Genomic DNA, 19,357 nt, shown 5'->3' with positions numbered 1-19,357 from the left:
ATTGTAGGAACAAATGGGCTCAAGAAAAGTGATTGGTGTTTAAAGTATAAATAACAGATGGGCTCAAGAAAAGTGATTGGTGTTTAATCTATTAATATAATTCTTGGGGTTTGCCTCACTTTTTAGAAACCTAACCTACATTTATATGATCAACAACCTAGTAGCTAATCTCTGGGATCTTGTTGTTAGAACAGTAACTTTGAGGATAATTGAGAATCCCCACCTACTTTCTTCTTCTTGAAACTCTAAATTCAAATCAACAAAGAATCCCCCCTCCCACCCTAATTAATTTCTTTTACCAACTTATTTTTCATTTCCATATTCATTCTCTACCCATATAAGAATTTTCAACACCTATTTTTGAAGGTTAAAACTCATTGGGAGTTTGGAAAAATTATCTCCTCAATTTGCCTGTCCGTGAATTTCTTCAATTCCATCTAATAGGGGAAGATGAACTTCACCCGAGCATTATGTTTGGGCAAGGGGTAAAATAGTCATTTTAACCTATTTTTTTGGAGGATTTGAATCCACAATGAACCTTTGAGTGCTATGATGAATCCTTGTTCCACCATGTCCAAATTGGATATATAAATATACATATATTGTACATCATCTGTACAGTCTAATAATTTTGGTCTGGTCTACTTTCCTTTTCTGACTGATACTCCTTTCTTATAGATGAGAGAGAGAGAGAGTTATGTCTTCTTCATAAGTTTATGGAGAAACCTAGGATGTAAAAGGTGATGAAGTGAACATTAGAAGGAAATAGAAGCTTTGACTGATCTTTCTCCCTATAAAGAACACAACAGCAAGAGAGAAGGGATTCACTTGCTACTTAGTCCTCACTTTAAGGGATCTCCTCAACACAGTAAGAGCAAAATTACATATTTCCCTCTTCAGGTTGGGACTTGGAAGAGGAATGCGTCAAAAGAGAGAGAGAGAGAGAGAGAGAGAGACGTATGAGAGAATGAGAAAGCACCGGAGTGGAAGCACCATGCAACTGTAGTAACGGCCACAATATCTGGTTCATTATTTATGAAAGGCTGGTGGTGGTGGTGGTGGGCCTGGTGGCGGCAAAACGTACGTGCTGCAAAAAGTTAAAATTGTACCAGTAGATTTGTGTTTGTGTTGTATTTAAAGCAAAAGGCAAAAGGCTGAAAGTTTCTGGTTCTTGTGTTGAATCCATCTAGTATTTATTCCTTTCGTGTAGACTAATTGGTCCAAGTATATTTGGGTTGTTGGTCTCTTAGGGTTGAGAACATAATTTTTCGAACAATTCTGTATTTTTACCCTCTTCAATAGATTTCTTAATAAATCTTCCTTAAAGTGGTTCTTTTCTATTTTTATAATTACTTGTTATTTTGTTTGAAATAATAGAAACAAAGTGGTAAAATTAAAGGCTTGCTAAGCTTAACCCTAGGTTGGTGATGAGGAACATCGATCGAAGGCGTTGTTTGATCTTAATATTCATCCCTCAATCAACACTTTATTCCCCTTGTGATTTATCTAATCAGGTCTTTATTGGGTTTTCTCCATTCTTTGCTGTTGAATCTTATCTAATGTTAAATTACCTTGTTTTAATTTGCGTAGGAGTTTTTAACCTAGTCTTAAACATCTTTGGTTGGACCTATTGCATTTTGTTAGAAAGATATTTCACTTTAGTCGCTGCAAGAATTTTGGCCACAGATCATTTTGTTAGAAAGACTTTTCCTTGCACAATCCTATCTCTTTCTCACAATAGGGGTTGTAATGACCAACTCCTCCCCCCCCCCCCCCCCTCATTCGACACATCGTAACCCCTTCCTCCTTATGCGACCGTACATGTAAACCATCCTCTAAAATAAAGTAGTAGAAAATGTTTAGTCTCACATATATTGGTTATAAAAGATAGGATAAGGTTCATATAATATAATAAAAATCATATGGGTAGAATTTGATTCATGAAAGATTCAATATGCTCCTTTGTCTAGGGGGTTTAATTTCATCTCGGAGTTTGATTTGCATAACCCGGACAGCACTATAGGAGGCATTGATAGTCTTAAAGAGAGTGATCGGTGGCACAACCCAACCCCACCGTATCAAGTTTCTTTGTGGCAAAACACGAGTTCCTAATCATTTGTGAAGCTTTTCAACACTGCAGTAATTTTAGTTGGTAGTTCAACATTGCAATAATTTTAGTTGGTAGCTAGTTGATGAAAAGAAAGTCTAAATCTCATATTACCATTGTTCTATTTACAAAAACCTGGCTAGCTTCAAATGATTCTAAATTTTTCATTGAGTTTCCATATAGTATTATACATATGAGGGCAGCGAGGTCATTTCATATGAGAAGGAGAGAGATAGACATAGAAGTGCTAATGTACTCTACCCTGGTGGTTCTGAGAATCTTTTCCCTTGAAAAAAATTAAGACTTCCATATCGAGGATGTGCCTACATATGAGATAAAATTCAGCATTTGATCAATCCACATCATTTCCTAAATATCCAACTGTCAAAATTTTCAATCCACTTTTCCATGTAGCAAAAGACAAAGGGCATGCCATATCATCTTTCCATGTGGCAAAAAATGTAGGACAGGTCTATTTGTGGGTGATCCAAGAGTCTATCCTATTCGGTTTAAATTCACGGCATTGCATCTTAGATCAGTCACCCCAGAAATCGATACGATCGAATATGGATCGACTTATTGATAAGGTATCAGATAATTTTGCCCTTGATTTTATTAAAAACTGATTTTTTTAACCCTTTAAACCCATACACCTCGAAGGCTAGAATCTTGATTCGAATAAGAAACACCCAACTATTGCCCTCTAAAAAGAATCATTCTCAAAAACTAGAGAGGTCTATAAAGAAGAGGATAAGAGAGATTGGCACAGCAGCACCTGGCAGCCTAGAGTAGCAATGTCTGCCTTCCCACGGATTATAAGCAGTTACAAAACGTGCAAACTCTCATAAAAGTCTAGCAGGTAATGATCTGTCTTCCTCTTCTTCTTCTCCTCTTTTATCACTATCACTCCTACTCACACTGTTCTTCACTGTTGTCTTTCTGTCTCTATTCGTAATGTACTACAAGAGTTTGCCACTGTTCTGTTCGCACGACTGCCACTGTTCTGTTCACACGTGTTTCTTTTTTTTAAAGTCCCAAAACAAGCGTGACATTCACGCGCGACTGGTGAATCCGAAGTTTTGGTGGGACCCAGCAAAACATGTTAAGTGGACAGTCAGGATGTCGACTCTTTAAAGCCCATCTACCCTGCCACGTGGTTTAGCACTGAGAGTCTGAGAGGAGAGAGAGAGAGAACGAGAAAAAGCGAGTGGCGGGGTCCGGCTTTGGTCACCGTCACTACTTCCGGACAGAGAGAATCTCTACGACTCGTGTACGAGATTCACGCTTCTCTCTCTCTCTACTCTCTCTAGGGTCAAATCGACTGGACTTTACTATGGGACCCATTATGGGACCCACTTCACTTCACCTGCACCAGTTGTGCTTTCCCGCCCTCACGTGGCTATCTGTCATTTCTGTCGGTTTTGCTCTAGTTCTCCACCACTCCCCCAGGCCCCCAACCCTCAACCAGCTTTGTCGTTTAACTACACGTGGCATCATCATAGCGATTGAGATTCCACGCAGGTACGATAATCGTCGTTCGGGCGACTTCAACATGACTTGACTTTTCGTTTTTAATCGAGAACTACAATGTCCAAAATTTCCATGTGTGGGTCCGTCCATCTACCGTACTACTACCCCACACTCTTGGCCTCTTCGGTTTGGTTATTCTCACCGGACATAAATGGAAATTAAAGAAAGGAAAAAGGAGATAACAGACGAGATGTCTTGTCACCGAATGCGGACGAGCGCCTTTAACGCACTTAAGGTCGAGAATCGTTTCCCCCACCATCACCTCAACATTGATTAGGGTTACATAAAAACACTGGATACGACGCTAGGTGGCAGGGTTTTAAGAATCGGTGTCGGTTTGGCCGATACAGTTCACCTATATCGGTATTCGTCAACATAGGTATGAATCATGATTAGTGCACTGTATCAGAACGGGTATCGATCACTTACAAAACTAACATAATACTGATATCGTATTGGCATTGATCAGTTGTATCCTATAAATTTGCCCTTGATTTTATTTAAAAATGAGTTTTTTTGATTATTGTATCCCTTGTCTGTATAGTTTCACTGATACAACATCAATACGGTATTAAAATTGATAACTAGCGAAACTATTGTGCATCGCCCGATGCCTCAAACTATGGTATCAATATTTGGTCAATACCAGATGTGGTGATATGGTATTAATAGAGGGTAAAACAGTAAAAATATGATACCATATCGATATTTTCTTAGGGTGTTATAGACTAATACATATATGATATGGTATCGATATCGGAACTAATCGATACCATGAACTAAAACCTTGATTGGTGGTCGTATAGGTTCTCTGGCATGACTCCATTATGGGTCTCAATTTACAATTCGAATTTGAAAATCAAAATTAAAACAAACCGTTTAAAATTGAATTGAATCAAACCTAAATCATACTAAACTCTCCACCCATTTATTGACACATTTCAGATTAGTTCCTGACTTTAAAGAGGTTGTTGCACAAAGAATGCTGCTCGAGGAAAAATCCTCAAAACATTGCAACTTTCAAACTAAACTAGGCTAGAAAAAGATTGAAGAAAACAAAGATGTCGTGCTAGGGTTTCTTGATCTCTTCTTTGATCAGAGAATACTTTATTCCATCCCTTTACATGGGCACCAGGTTCCTATTTATACAGATTTCAGTTCTCAATCTTCTTTCACCCACCTTCCGGATCTGTCAGACGGCTTTCCTTCTATGTGAGATTGTCCCCTTGTGCTCGGATTAGGAAACCCTTCAAGAGTGTGATCCTCCGCTTGTTCCCCGGGATCTGGAACCTTCCCACATGTGGATTGCCGTTATCAGTCTCCATCTGCCAGGGTGTCCTAAAATAGATCTTGTTGACGTGTCTAGGCTAGTATTACTGCCTCGTTAGTGGTCTCATCTATTCTGGACATGGGTCGGTTACTTGTAATCTAAGCCATTCCACTTGTCAAGCTCAGATTAGATAGATAAAGTATGATGTATCAGAAGGCATGGTTAGTTACAAACCTCCGATGGTTGTATCCACTAAATAAATAAAAGACAAACAGAGCAAGGAGGCCCCCTTAGCTAATACATGAGCTTCCTTATTTGAGGACACAAGAACAAACATAACATGAATAAATCTATCTTCTAAGGGACCAAGGGTCTTTATTGAGGTGTGTGAAATTACCTAATATGATATTTTATTTTATTTCTTATTTTGCAAATTGGATTGAAAGGTATTTAGGTTTGACATTGTGGGATTGTATCTTCATGAGATTGTAATTTATTTCATAACTTTATTTTCTTCATTTGAGGTATCGGTATCATATCACCCCTATCAGGCGATGCGTAAAAGTTTTACTAGTCGCCAATCCTAATATCGTGCCAATTCCATCAAAGAAAGGGTAAAACAATCAAAAATCCTGCTTTTTAAGGAAAATTAATGAAAATTTTGTCCAATGCAACCAATCCATGGCGATACCGTGTTGGTATCGTATTAGTTTTGCAATTGACTAATACCCGATCCGTTACCATGCACTAAAATCATATTCATTAGGTTATTTCCACTTAACTCGAGTTTAAGAATCAAATAAAACCAAACCAATTCGATTCAGTTTTCATTTTAATTAAAGTTATGAAAATTATTTCGCTTTTGATTCATATTGTATCTTGAATCGAAACCAAACCAATTAACAGCCTTTATACTTCAGGCCAGATGGTTCAAGTGGTGTGGGTCCCATCGTTGGAGAGGGCATAGAGCCAATTTGCATGCCTGATCCAAACCCAAACGTGATGTGACTGTACCTCACTCGGGCAGAGCATTAAGACACGTACGGTTGGGATGACGGCCGTACATTCCAAAGTGAGAGGTGGGTCCCAAGCATGTACGGTTGGGATGACGCCCCGTACCTTCAATTACACGTGCATGGTGTTGGCATTACTCACGTTGTTTGCCTTTTCTCAGAAAAAGTTCTCTGGACACCCTGAGGCATACTACATTGCTACGCGGCTACGCCTTCTTATATGTATTATGGGAATAGGATGCGCTACCTGGTGCCGTGCGGCACTCCTGCGCTAGACACATGGCCAAGTGAAATGATCGTTGTACTACTACAAAAAGGCAGAAATCTCTAAGGGTACAGTGGTCATTTCACATAGTCTTGTGTTTAGATGTAGAATTTATGCATCGCACGCGATTAGGTAGTGTTCTCTTTCCCTGTGTATTATTATATTTAGGGTTAGAAAACGTTACCTAGGCTTCTAGAGTCTGCACATGCACGCTCGCCAATGGGAATGCACATAGCATCGACCTAGGTAGGATTTCTACCTCACCATGAGGTTAGGACAGTACTTTCCATGGGGCTAAGACGGTTTTGTATCTAGATGCAGGAACCACATTGGCATACAACCAGGTAGCGTTCTTTTCCCCTTGTATTAATTTTTAGGAAACAAAACATTGTCTAATTATGTGGTTCCTATGTTCAGTTGTTCACACACAGAAATGCGTGAAAGTAACCACCTTGCCCCCATGAAATAAAAAATTGGATATATATTGCTGACATTGCCAACACTCTCATTGGCCCTGTATTGCTTCATGCGCTACGATCTCTTGCCTTTAATTATTTCAAAAAGAAAGAAACAATAATTTAAAAAACCATGTGAGGATGTGTGTATATATCCAACGATCTTGCCAGGCTACGTAGCATATTTTAGTTAATTAGCACCTCCCTGCGTCTTTCTCTCTCTTTCTTCGTACGAAATGATATATCTGACTCCTATTGGGAAGGAGAGATAGACACTCGTAAACGCTAACTACACAACCAGACAGGGAACTCGATCACTTTTTCTTTTTTATTCTTTGTGTGTTTAGCGCTGCCACAGAAGTGAGGATAAGGGACTGAAGGGAGATGCCTGCGCAACTCCCATTGTTCTACTCCCTCAAGGTAAAAGAAAATAAAGCTGTTACTATGTATTTTGTTCTCACATTTTCTCGGGTCCCATTTTCTCTCTTGGTTAAATATAACGTTTGGCTCTTTGTCATAAAACAAAACCAACTCGGTTTCTCTTAAGCCATGGTGAGGAGAAAATCTGTTCATCCACTGAATTTGACCATTTGATTTTGAACTGAGTGAAGAGTATTTTGGGCCTTCCATGGTGGGAACCAAGGATGAAATTTAGGCCGTGTTCGGTATGCATTCTAGGAATGCATTCCAAGTCGATTTTAAATTCTTGGACAAAAAAAACAACTATTTTTTTCATCCAAGAATGCACAATTGACCTAGAATACATTCTAAGAATGCATACCAAACACTACCTTACTCTTCCAAAGTGCAATCATAATAGATCATATGTGAATTCAAAATTAGTGATGGACATCTAATTCTCCTTCTCCCATGTTGTGTAAACCAATTAGAGTTTGCCACATAGCAAACAAAGCTTTAAAAATCTAGAGCCACAGCCAGTGCATGGTAGCGGTCAGAGTTTCGTAGATGTATAATGTCATACATGGAAGGGTGTTTGATTGAAAGAAAAAAAAAACTATGAAATTTGACTGACGGATAATCCATATGATTACATTTCTATCCAATGATCAAAATAACCACATCATCCGTTCACATGACGAGGATATTTAAAGCGTTTTTTCCTGAAAGTTGCAATTAGGGAAGGTTTCTTAGACGGAAAAGAGGCTATTGATGTCACACCTTGTTTGTGTTTCGTGAGAGGTGATGTGGCAATTCTAATCATTAGATATTGACAAATAATTTTGGATTGATTTTTTGTGTTTGAATTTCATATTCAAATTCAATTAGTACTCTTCCACATGTGAGTGAAGGGATCAAGTACCATGTGACCATTCCATCGCCTGGAAATTTTTTGATGGTTTTATTTTGTTATTTGATAAATTTTGTTTTGGTTGAAACTTGACATGTGAGTGAAGGAATCTTGGGGATTACTGCTTAACAAATTTTGAATGAAGCATCCATGTAACAGGTACTTGAGCCGCACCTAGAAAAACCTTCTGAGCAAGCCTACTAGAAAATCTCTTTGAAAAATTAATTATGTAACATAGTAAGATTATCATAATTCAAAATTTTTTGGATTCTATTGTTCATGCCTTCCCTAGAAGGCAAAATCAAGTGTATACCTAAGAATGTAAAATTTTGGAGCAATTTTATGGTTGCCTCCTGGTTGGAGTTAAGTCCCACAGTTATACACCGTGAAGTCCCTCTACCTACCAATTTGAACTTTTGGGATGAAAACTTTAAGTGGCATCAAAGTGGGTTTTCATCGTATCCTTGTATCCACAATATATATTGTCATACATGCGAGGAAGTGTTTGGAGCTTAGTCCCACATCGGCTACTGATTAGCCTACAACCCCTTATACACCTGGGAGTCCCTCCACCTACTACTACTCTCTTTCTCTCTCTCTCTCTCTCTCTCTTCCCCTTCTTAGCTTATCCTCCTTTAAATCCTAGATCGGCATGGCTTGATATCAAATTCATACAGATATATATAACGATACCTATACCCTTTCCTCTAGTAGGAAGCCCGGTAAGGGTTCGAGTTTGGTCTAGTGAACCCGAATCCACCCTGAGCCTGAGCTGAATTTTTCAACCCTGAGAGCAGGTTAGGGTTGAAATTTTCAAACCCAAGGCCAGGGTTGAAGTTTTGGGTTTAGCCCAGTGAATTGACTTGCGATAAGGATAATTTTAACTATGAATTAGGATAATTCTTGAAAGTAGTAAGATAAGCTCAGCCCCGGATCAATATTTCCTTATATTCTTACTTTCTTTTTTCTCTCTTTTCATGTCTATAAACCTAATAATAAGTAGCTATTATCTTCTTCTGAGAGACATAACGTGTTTATGATCAGGAATTGTACATTGGCAGTAACCATATTTACTGTTGCTGCAAACAATTGATGAAGAGAACATGTACCATTAAACCTGCAAGCACTTCCCTTCTTTTTTCAAAAACTTTCTTGATAAGTCATCATCAAATAAATATTCATTTAAACTTTCTTGGGCAGTTATTCTTGACATATAGCAAGCATTGAGCAACTATAAGTCTTCACGGGTCTTCTCAAGATATGCCAAAACCCTAACAGTACTTGGCTACCACTAGGGTTTAGCTTCCTATATATATAAAAAAAAGGATTCAATTTTTGTTCTACCAAACCTGTTTCCTGATTTAAATACAAGTAGTTCCCCATTTAAGCGACCAAAGATTTATATAAATATTTCAAATTTGGTTGGGGGGGGGGGGTTGCAATGGAAATTAATACATCTGAGAGAAGTACTATTTATGTACAGTATCTAAAAGTAGATGTGTAAGTGATATATTTTTTTTTTTTTAAGTCCTATAATGTAGCTATGCTGCTATGGTTGTGAGTGATCATGTTGTACTTTTTCTGATGAGTCCTATTCTTTATTTCTTTCTCCTAATAATTTTATTATTGCTCTCTTAGACTGTGTTTGGTATGCATTTTTGGAATACATTCTAAGTTAATTTTGCATTCTCAGATCATAAAAAACAATTATTTTTATTATCCGAGAATGCATAATCAACCTAGAATGCATACCAAACACTGCCTTAGGTTCCTAAGTGCTGCAGTTTGTTGTTGCACCCATGGTTTTAGGTATCGGTTTGAGATCGACTGTATTGGTATCATCTGAGGTCAATATCAATCGATCCCATATGCAGACCAATGGGAGAAAATATTTTTAAAAAATAATTTTTTAAGAAAATTAGAGCCAAAACTACGATACCGAGCTGATACACCAATCTGTATCAGTTTCCAAGGTGACTGATCCAAGATTCGATAATGTGGACTTAACCATAGTTGCACCCAATGGTTTGAAACCCTTTAACTGGGGACGCTTTAGATTTTGGATGGTTCCCCACTATCCTAAGGTTCACAAACCCCTCCTAGGGTTTTAGTATGTTCCAAAATATCCTCTCGATACCCATTCCCGTCCTCCCATCCCTCGATCCCATTCATCATGGGTGAAGGGAAATTCTGTCCTTAGATTTTGTTAGATGCAATAGAATTTGTTGGAGAGCTGAAAATGAGAAAAGGTTCATTTATTCAATGGGTTTGAGTTTTTTGTTTGGGAGCGTGGCCTATGCCAACAATCCCTGGATCTATCTCTCTCCTCCCAACAGGAGTAGAGATGTATGTCATTTCATAAGGAGAGAAGAGAGACAGACACAAGGAGGTTTTGGCATAGGCCAAGCTCCCAGAGACAGAACATTATCCTTTATTCCATATAGCATAAAAGAAGGGGGGAAAGATTCCCATGCCGTCAGTGTAGGGACGATGTTTTTTCTTACTCTCTCTCTCCTTTTGACTATGTGAGACCCTTATTGATGAAAACGATTTCCACATCCCTGCATGGAAGGTTTTCCCTAGATAAAAATCTTCTGCAATAGCGCCGAGTGTGCAATGCACATTCTACGGCACAGCAGAGACCATGTGTGTCATGTCTGCTACGTGGCCTCTGTTGTGCCACAGGATGTGCACCGCACACCCAACGGTACTGCAGAGGATCCTGGTCCTGGCCCCCACTTGGAAACCCTCTTCCAAGAAAAAAAAAACCTATAAAGCATCAAGAACAAGCTGGGCGGCTGATCTAGCCATTTGGTGAGTGATGGTCTAATATGGTTTAATAACTAGATTTTTTATTTTTTTCTGAAAAGAATATGGGTTAACTAGATTATGTTCACCTTAATAGAAACATAATCTAGTTGTTTCTGACCTACCACTACAATGCCTGTCTTTCTTTACTTTCCCCAACAAATGTGTATTTAAATGTATTAATTTTTCTTAAAGTACATCCGTACTCCTGTGATTTGAACAAAAGGGGTATTGATATGGGCTGGTTGTTGCGTTTTTTCAGGGATTATGTTGTTATGAGCCAGCAAAGAGTCTCACTTCCAATATTTATTAATTTCAGTGGATTTGGACCTGAACCAAACATATGAAAATGCTATAAAATTGTTTCATGGGCTTTGAGACATAGAGGCCTAAAGATTGCCAAAAGCCCCTTAACTAGGAACTTTTTCCATTTTTTTGGGGCCTTTTTTATGGAATTTTTTCATTGGGTGGGTTCGCATCCGAGATGTTTGGGACCATCGAACACTTTCCCTAGCCCTCACAACTTATATTTTTTTGGTGGGGGTTAGGGTAGGGGTGTCAATTGGTCAGTTTGGGTTGGTTTCGGTTCAATTTCATGGGTTTCGGTTCGGTTTCAATTTTAGTTGACGGGTTGGGTTTGGTTTTGGTCATTTTTCTACATAAAATTCCCATTTTTATGTGCTCGGATGAGCTAGCTAGGGCTTCATATACAGTCCAGCAGAACCACATCTCACTTGTTTCTAGGCCTGTCCCATAGTCAAGGCCAGGTAAAGCTGGGCATCTTTTCAAGCCCACAGTTTCAGCCCGAGGCCTAAAGTTCCTAATAAGCTACTGAGCCCAAGCCCAAGTTTGTTAAGAATGTAAAACAAAAATGGTCCTCTTAAACAAACTTATGCAACACTTATTCCACAGCTCACTGAGAAAATTCCTATCTTTATTCTTGAGCCAGTTCATCAAGCTCTCGGGCGAGGGGAAGAAGATGTAAGGTGAAACCTTGAATTCCTTGGCGACCTCGATTGCGTAGGCACCAATGGGATCTACGACTAAGGCGACAAGAGAGAGTGGTAGTAGTTAAGACCTTGAACGCCTAACGGAGAGCCGGGAGTGATCGGACTATTGAAAGGCCCATGAGGGTTTCCATAGGCAAATCCACATGGATCTCATACCTCTTGGGCTTTCACTGGAGTAACCTTCGGTTGGGATTGTGAATGTGGTTGAGAGAAGTTGTGGTGGAGGACTAGTTGCTAACTAGGCCCTGGAGATGGCAGAATGACAATTAATGTAGGGAGTTTGTTGGACTTTTAGCATTTGTGGCTATGAAATATGGAGACTGGAATGTCTATATCGGCAAAGAGGAATCCTGAAGAGATGGGCGTGAGTTGCCCCTGTCCACGGGGTTGTGACGGTCAATAGACACAGGGCAGCGTACCACACACACCCTGGTAGCATTCGCTTCCCCTTATATAAGTTAGTAACTGCTGAAGGGAAAGGAGAAGAGATGGACTTAAATGAGCTTGGGACTCCAGAACAAGACCTTGTACAAGACAGCAATTGATTTCCTTGTTCGTTGGTTAGCCCACATGTAGCAAAGTCATCACTGGCAATCCTTTGTCCATATTTTTTTATCTTTTTAATATAAAAATGTGGGACCCATTTCTACTACATCTGGTTGGTACGAAATAAATGTGTTTCATTGCTCTTCTCTTAATCGTACTATTGTTCTTCAATTAGTGTTAAGAAAACAATACCCAGATGTGACGATTTGCAGAAGAATACGAAAAAACAGAGAAGAACAAAAACACAAAACACACAATACAAAGGATTTACGTGGTTCACCCCCGAGATGGGAAGCTACATCCACGATCGAGCAACAAATAAGTTGTCATTATGTCTGAAAATGTTACAAACTCTCTACTTCAACCCTCCCAAAGAAAAGAACAATATATAGAGAAGTCATAACCCAGAAAGTATAAAAATGCCCTTGGAACCCAAAAATACTTATTAGTCAGGGTCGGACCAAAACTAAATATATGTTGAAATACATATCATTTCGAAGGTCTCGATGAGTTCTACACAACTTCGACCGTGATGTATCTACTTTTTAGGCCATCCGAGCTCGTTTCGAGGTCGAAATAGCCCTCCGAAGATCCTTTGAACCACTTTCTGAACTAAAATCAAGCTTCATCAATAACAATTAGTTTACAAATAGTCTGTTCAACCTAATCTTTGTTTGTGGGCTATAGATATAACTATTCCAAATGTTCCTAAATCGGTTGAGTGTAATTTGCTCTTATTAGATTATCAGAGGCTCCAGAATATGGGTAAAGAAATTATCATTTGTGATGGCAGTTATGACCCAATACTTGCGAGGTAGGTTGAGGGGTTTGTATTGTTTTATAATGTAAAATTTCTTAGTGTTTCTATGGATTTTGGATACATAAGAGTCCGATGTTAGAGGGGTTTTGCAAGGGTTACAAATCACTCAAAGAACAAGGATGCGAAGAAATAGAAGTCAGGAGTCACGACTGTTTCTCAATGAAAATGTGGCAAAATGATGAGGAAGGGAGGGAAATCAAAACATTTTCAAACCATGTTTGAATACAATAGCTTTTATGATTGATGAAATACATCTGATCATGAAATTTGGACTGATTTTAAGATCGTTTGACTTCAACGTTTCCAAGAGCATTTTTGAACATTTTCTTAGGCCATCTTCTTTGTCCATTTCAGGATGATTCAAAACATTAGGTGGGGTTATACAAGACTGTAGACACTGATTTTTGTTATCCCCTGATTGACGATGATGACAACGGGATATGGACGGTGGACGATACATTATACCTGACCCATAAGCCTAAGAACCATTCTAAATACAAAATTGCCCATTTTAGGCCCAAAACAAAGGGAAAAAGGTACTACGCTCCCACGGCGCCGTGGGGCTCCCTCCCACGCCACCGTGGAGACGTGTACTTAATTTCCAAGGCGCCATGAGAGGGTGTGACATCAACTTGCTGATGTCACCCACGGCGAAAAGTCCCCCACTGCGCCGTGGAGGACTTATTTAGCCCAAGAGTGAGGGGTCCCCTCCCCTATAAATAGGAGGGTCCCCCTCCCCCAAAAAACAAGGAATTCTGGGTAGAGAGACCCTCCCCAAGTGATTTACACCCCTCTTTGTTCCATTTTCACCCTCCTTTCTCTTCTTTCCCTTATGAGAGTGTGAGTGAGTGAAGCCTTCTTTGGCATGGGTAGATCCTTCGATTATCCCTTCGAGCGTAAAGCATTTCTGCTCATAGGCATTGTTATCCCGTCAGTGTACGGCTAACAATCAAAACTCCTTGTTACAGACGTTATTCTGTCCATTTGTTCCCCATCAAATCACTTGAAAGAACCGTTGTTTTGCCCAGAAGGAATCGGCATCAGTCCATTCGTCCATCTCCCCTGAGCCAAGGGAATATAACCGTATAGATATAATTACTGCATTCTTGTTGTTTCAATGTAGTCCTTTCGTATTTCCTCGCTTTAGTATGTGTCTTTCATATACGTAAGATAGTTTACTATGTTCCAGTTCAATTTATAACGTCTGAATGTAGTTCATAGTATCTCCCATCCCCTTAATAAAAGAGAGAAAACATTCGTCCTTATGTAACATCCAATAGAGAGAGACCGGCTTCGGCCAAGCGAGGTGGGTGCCTAACACCTTCCCACACTCGTAACCTGACCCCTTACCCGAACCTTTGGTCAGACCATATGGAACCACGTAGTCCGATTTCATTCACAACGGATAGGGTTGCACTTAATGGGTCCTAGGCCCTAACCCTAGGTGGCGACTTCACGTTATGTTAGCATATTTTTTTATGTATGATCTCAATTCCCATTTATCAATATTATACATTGACAATATTATCCATATCAATATAATACGGTCGCCAAGAAGGCTGCGGAATCCTCGTCAAAGACGCAAGGACCACGGTACTTACAAAAGAAGGCTGCGGAATCCTCGTCAAAGACGCAAGGACCACGATACTTACAAAGACCTTCAAAACTATGTATGGGATCCGATCCCTATCACATTTTCAATGTAACAAAAAGATATGCCTACAATTAGTGCTGCAATAGGATCAGATTGGGTCGGGTTTTTTAAAACTCCAACCAACCTTGAGTCCTCTTAGTTGGGCCCAGGCTTGGCTCTAACTGGCTTGAAAAAATCCAACCTTGACCTACTCTGAAGACCAAGTCAAGCTGACCTTGAGTGGCCCTAATCATGGAGCATGACTGCGTGACAACTATGGTGCTATGTTCCTTCTTTTTTGGTTTGGATATTTTAGTTCATATCAAGTTGTTTTGCAATTTTTAATGTTCGTTAGGCTGACTTTTTAGATAAGATATTTTAACCACATGATTTGAAATTATTTTTATTTTAACTTAAGGTACCATCGGTTACTAAGGTATGGTATAAGTATATTCCTACTAAAGTATTATTATATCTATTATAAAAGAAGTACTATTATATCTATTATTATAATAGATCTTCTTTCTACCAAAAAAAAAAATACTATTATATCTATTATTATACATGAAACTACTTGTTATCAGCTGATTTCAAGTTGTCATATTGATAAATCAATCAGAATTATCTTTAGGAGATACATGGGCTGTGTCGGGAGAAAAAAAGAAGATAGGGTCAGGCTAGACTGGAGTTGACTCAGGCTAGAAATTCCTAGTCTTGACCCGTTTTCAGGGCCAAGGTATCTTAGCTTAAATCCTGTTCAGGCTAAGGGGGGCTCAGGTCGACTGGGCCAAACTTATACCCCTACCTACAATGTCACGTCTACGAAAAAAAATTGGGAGATGGTCATCTGAACCAGTAATAAAAAAAGGGAAATAGTTTTCTATACGGGAGTGTGGTCTACACCAGCACTCCCATGTGTCTATCTCTCTCCCTCTCAAAACAAGGGGCAGAGTCGCAGAGGTTTCTTTTCATATGAAAAGGAAAGAGATAGATTCATGAGAGTGCTGGCGTAGGCCACACTCCTATAGAGAGAACTTTTTCCTTAAAAAAAAAAACATAACAATGAGGAGAGAAAGAGAGAAGGGGTGCTAGCTCACCCCCGGCAACGACAAATTCCATGCACCGATTCATTCTTTTGTGATCATTTTGAATGAGCATTTATGCAAATTCAAAAATAATTAATGCAGCGGTGCATGTGCACGGTCGTGCTTAAATTTCTGCCGAAAAGCAATGAAGTCAAACTTACAAGACATCAATGGGAGAAGAAGAATGAATTTTTTTTTTTTTTTAAAGTATAAATCTTGACACGTGTTATTGTCATAAATACACGAAATTGTTAACCAAGCCAACAAGGAAGGTTCCTCAAAGCACAAAAAAGAGAAAAGTCACAAACACACAGATGCACACTTTAAAGTAAGGCCAAGGGAAGAAGGAAGAAGGAAGAAGGAAGAAGCTAACCACTTAACACCAGAATGTAGAGTGGACAAGGTGGAAGAAAGAAGCCCCGTCCACAAGATCCAAACAAAATAGCTGATCTGGCCCCACCAATGAACGGTCAAGATCAACCACCACCGACACGTCAGACCCCGGTCCGTCACGTCCCTATCCCGATCTTTTAAAAACACGTTTACCTCGTAAAATAACGGATTTCTTTACTTAGCTGGCACTGCACCAACCGCCCCGGGTCATATAACAATGCCTTCATTCAGATTTCAGACACACACACACACTTAGCCCACCGACACTGTTTCTCTCTCAGATCTCTTTCTCTCTCTCTCTCTCTCTGCAACAACGGAAGCTGAAGTAGGGAGGTGTAATGGGTTCTCTAGCTCCATGGTCAGATGTTTCTCAACCTCCAAAAGAAACCCAAACCCAAATAAACCCTAACGAACTTCTCAATCTCTTCAAATGCCAGCAGAAATACATGAATTTCTTCTTCCAGAACCTTGACGTTTCTCAAACCCTATCTTTCACGCAGACTCTCTTGAACGCCAAAGGCACTATTTTCTTTACTGGCGTCGGCAAATCTGGTTTCGTCGCTCAGAAGATCTCTCAAACCCTCGTCTCTCTTGGCATTCGATCGGCTTTCTTGTCTCCTCTCGATGCTCTTCATGGAGATATCGGCATTTTGTCCAATTTAGATCTTCTTGTTCTCTTTAGTAAGTCGGGGAATACTGAAGAGCTCCTGAAATTGGTTCCCTGCGCCAAGGCGAAAGGTGTGCTCTTGATCTCCATTACCTCCTCGGAGGGGAATTTGTTGGCCAATGTTTGTGATTTGAATGTACATTTGCCTTTGGAGAGAGAATTGTGCCCGTTTGATCTGGCGCCGGTGACATCCACGGCGATTCAGATGGTTTTCGGGGACACTGTTGCCATTGCTCTGATGAGTGCGAGGAATTTGACCAAGGATGAGTATGCGGCGAATCATCCAGCTGGGAAGATTGGAAAAAGCCTAATCTTCAAGGTGAGATTGACTATGAATTGAAGTGACGATAGAATTTACTCTTGTTCCCAATTTGTTAGCCTCTGTTTTAATAATGACAAGTTATATCTGGATGGAATTCAGTTGAGAATTGAGTATAGAATTGCGTTTCTTTCCTTGTCATAATCTTTTTTCTGATGCTTCCTTGGTATTTCAGATCTGTGCTTCTTTGGTTGTAGCTCAAATAAGGATTGAATGGGATCCACCTTCTGATTTTTTGCCTGTCCTTTTTAGGCCTTGTAGTTAGTTCCTTTTTCAGCTATTTTAGGAACCAAATATTGAACCAGAGCTGCTTTTCATGGTAATTTAGACCTAAGCAGTCACTTAATAGTGAAATTGTCAGTTGGGAGTAAGTGGGTTACTTGTTTTCTTCTGAAGCCCTTCAAACTCACTTACTGATGGTGGCAAGAAGGATTTAAGGACTGCGGGGATTTTCTTGTCCCCTTGATTGATTGCTGTTCTCTAATTACTAAGTACCTATCTGGGTTTTCCTTTTATAACATTGACAAATATTGCTAATAACTCTGAAACGTAAGTACTTCCGATAGCACCTGTTTATCCAATTTGAAGAGAACTGTTTTTCTTCTTTCTTTTTTTTTTTGTTTTTTTTTTTTTGGGGGGGGGGGGGGATTGAGGATTGGGGAAGAAACAAAGAAGGAGAAAATAAAATGATTTACGAGACTCTGATTTACTGGGACTGCATTATTTGCAATGCAGGTAAAAGATGTTATGAAGAAGCAAGAGGAGCTTCCACTGTGCAGGGAAGGAGATTTGATAATGGATCAGTTAGTGGAGCTTACAAGCAAGGGATGTGGATGCCTTCTTATTGTTGATGATGAGTACCATCTCATTGGGACTTTCACAGATGGTGACCTGCGGCGCACCCTGAAGGCCAGTGGAGAGGGCATCTTCAAGCTGACAGTGGGGAAGATGTGCAACAGGTAAAAAAAGAAAAGGGGATTTCTCTGTAACCCTATAAGCGACTCAGAGATAAAGAAAGCTTCTGTTTTCTAGTCTGTATTAAGTATTGACACCCTTAAGGTTTTTCCAGGAACCCAAGAACAATTGGTCCAGATGCCATGGCAGTGGAGGCTATGCAGAAGATGGAGTCCCCACCATCTCCTGTGCAATTCTTGCCTGTTGTCAACCGTCAAAATATGGTGATCGGGATTGTCACATTGCACGGATTGGTCTCTGCAGGATTGTAAACAGTGTAGCTTTCTATTCTGCATGGTAGCAATGCTATGATTCTCTGTATCTGTTGAGATGCAGATCCTCCAGTTAAAAATGGGGATCTTCTGTTCTTTGATTAATTCAGAAATGAAGAAACATGAAAAGCATATTATTCCTTCATTGACTTGGTCTTTCAGACCTACTTATTGTCTGTAAGATTTACCTCTGCCAAATTGTATGAATACCTTACAATTTTCTCCCCCACTCCTCCCATTTATCTCATCATCATCTTACAGGAGATGACATAACACACTCACAATCAACTGACATTTTCAGCCATTTCATAAAAGCAGCAATATTTGTGATGCAGGGGTAGGAGTACATAACCTACTCCCACAAGAAGAAGAAGGCCCAGCTCAATGGGGCTTAATTCCAGCCCAACCCAACTGTGGGCTTAGTTTAGCAGTAGGATTTTAAATTAAGTTTTCCTATTAATACCATGTTTCCTTTTTCAGTTATGAGTTGTAATTAGCAATGGGATTTGAATTCATAGTCATACTAGGATTTGATTTCATAGTCATAACTCATAATAGGATTAAATTCTAGTTTTCTATACAAGCTTATAGAGCCAAGAGTACATTTGATTTTTAAGATTAATGAAGTTGATTTCTCTGCAAGTATGTTGTGCGATACAGTCTTAGGTTAAGGCTTTGACAGTGGGACTCTGATCCATTGGTGGGAAGCCATTGTTATCTCTCTTATTTCTCTCCTATACTGTGCTTTTTTTCCCCCTGTTAACAAGGTACTGTCTGAATCCAATCTTCCATCGATTCTGCTGTGCTGTGTTTGATGTTTGAGCTGTGTTGGATTAATCCTCTTCGCTCTATTAATAGTCCTCTCAATTTTTTCTTCCTGTTTAGCCCCATTAAGGCCTGA

At 39.5% G+C, this 19,357-nt stretch overlaps 1 protein-coding gene across 1 annotated transcript; it reads left to right on the top strand.

Annotated features, from left to right (window-relative positions):
- Positions 1-16,508: 16,508 nt before the first annotated feature.
- Positions 16,509-18,680, top strand: LOC122643967 (probable arabinose 5-phosphate isomerase). Its single transcript, XM_043837547.1, has 3 exons — positions 16,509-17,230; positions 17,966-18,189; positions 18,300-18,680. Exons 1-3 carry the CDS (start codon positions 16,583-16,585, stop codon positions 18,454-18,456), a joined length of 1,029 nt encoding a protein of 342 aa, XP_043693482.1. The 5' UTR covers positions 16,509-16,582; the 3' UTR covers positions 18,457-18,680.
- Positions 18,681-19,357: the final 677 nt, after the last annotated feature.

Source organism: Telopea speciosissima, chromosome 10 (genome assembly GCF_018873765.1).
Source record: "Telopea speciosissima isolate NSW1024214 ecotype Mountain lineage chromosome 10, Tspe_v1, whole genome shotgun sequence".
In the NCBI taxonomy this organism is placed as follows: domain Eukaryota; kingdom Viridiplantae; phylum Streptophyta; class Magnoliopsida; order Proteales; family Proteaceae; genus Telopea; species Telopea speciosissima.
This window is presented reverse-complemented; position numbering and strand designations above follow the sequence as displayed.

Excerpts from the sequence above, each read along its gene's own strand:
- LOC122643967 (XM_043837547.1), top strand. The coding sequence starts at position 16,583 with ATGGGTTCTCTAGCTCCATGGTCAGATGTTTCTCAACCTCCAAAAGAA. Across the intron at positions 17,231-17,965 it reads GAAAAAGCCTAATCTTCAAG|GTAAAAGATGTTATGAAGAA; the intron begins GTGAGATTGACT and ends TTTGCAATGCAG. Across the intron at positions 18,190-18,299 it reads GTGGGGAAGATGTGCAACAG|GAACCCAAGAACAATTGGTC; the intron begins GTAAAAAAAGAA and ends AGGTTTTTCCAG.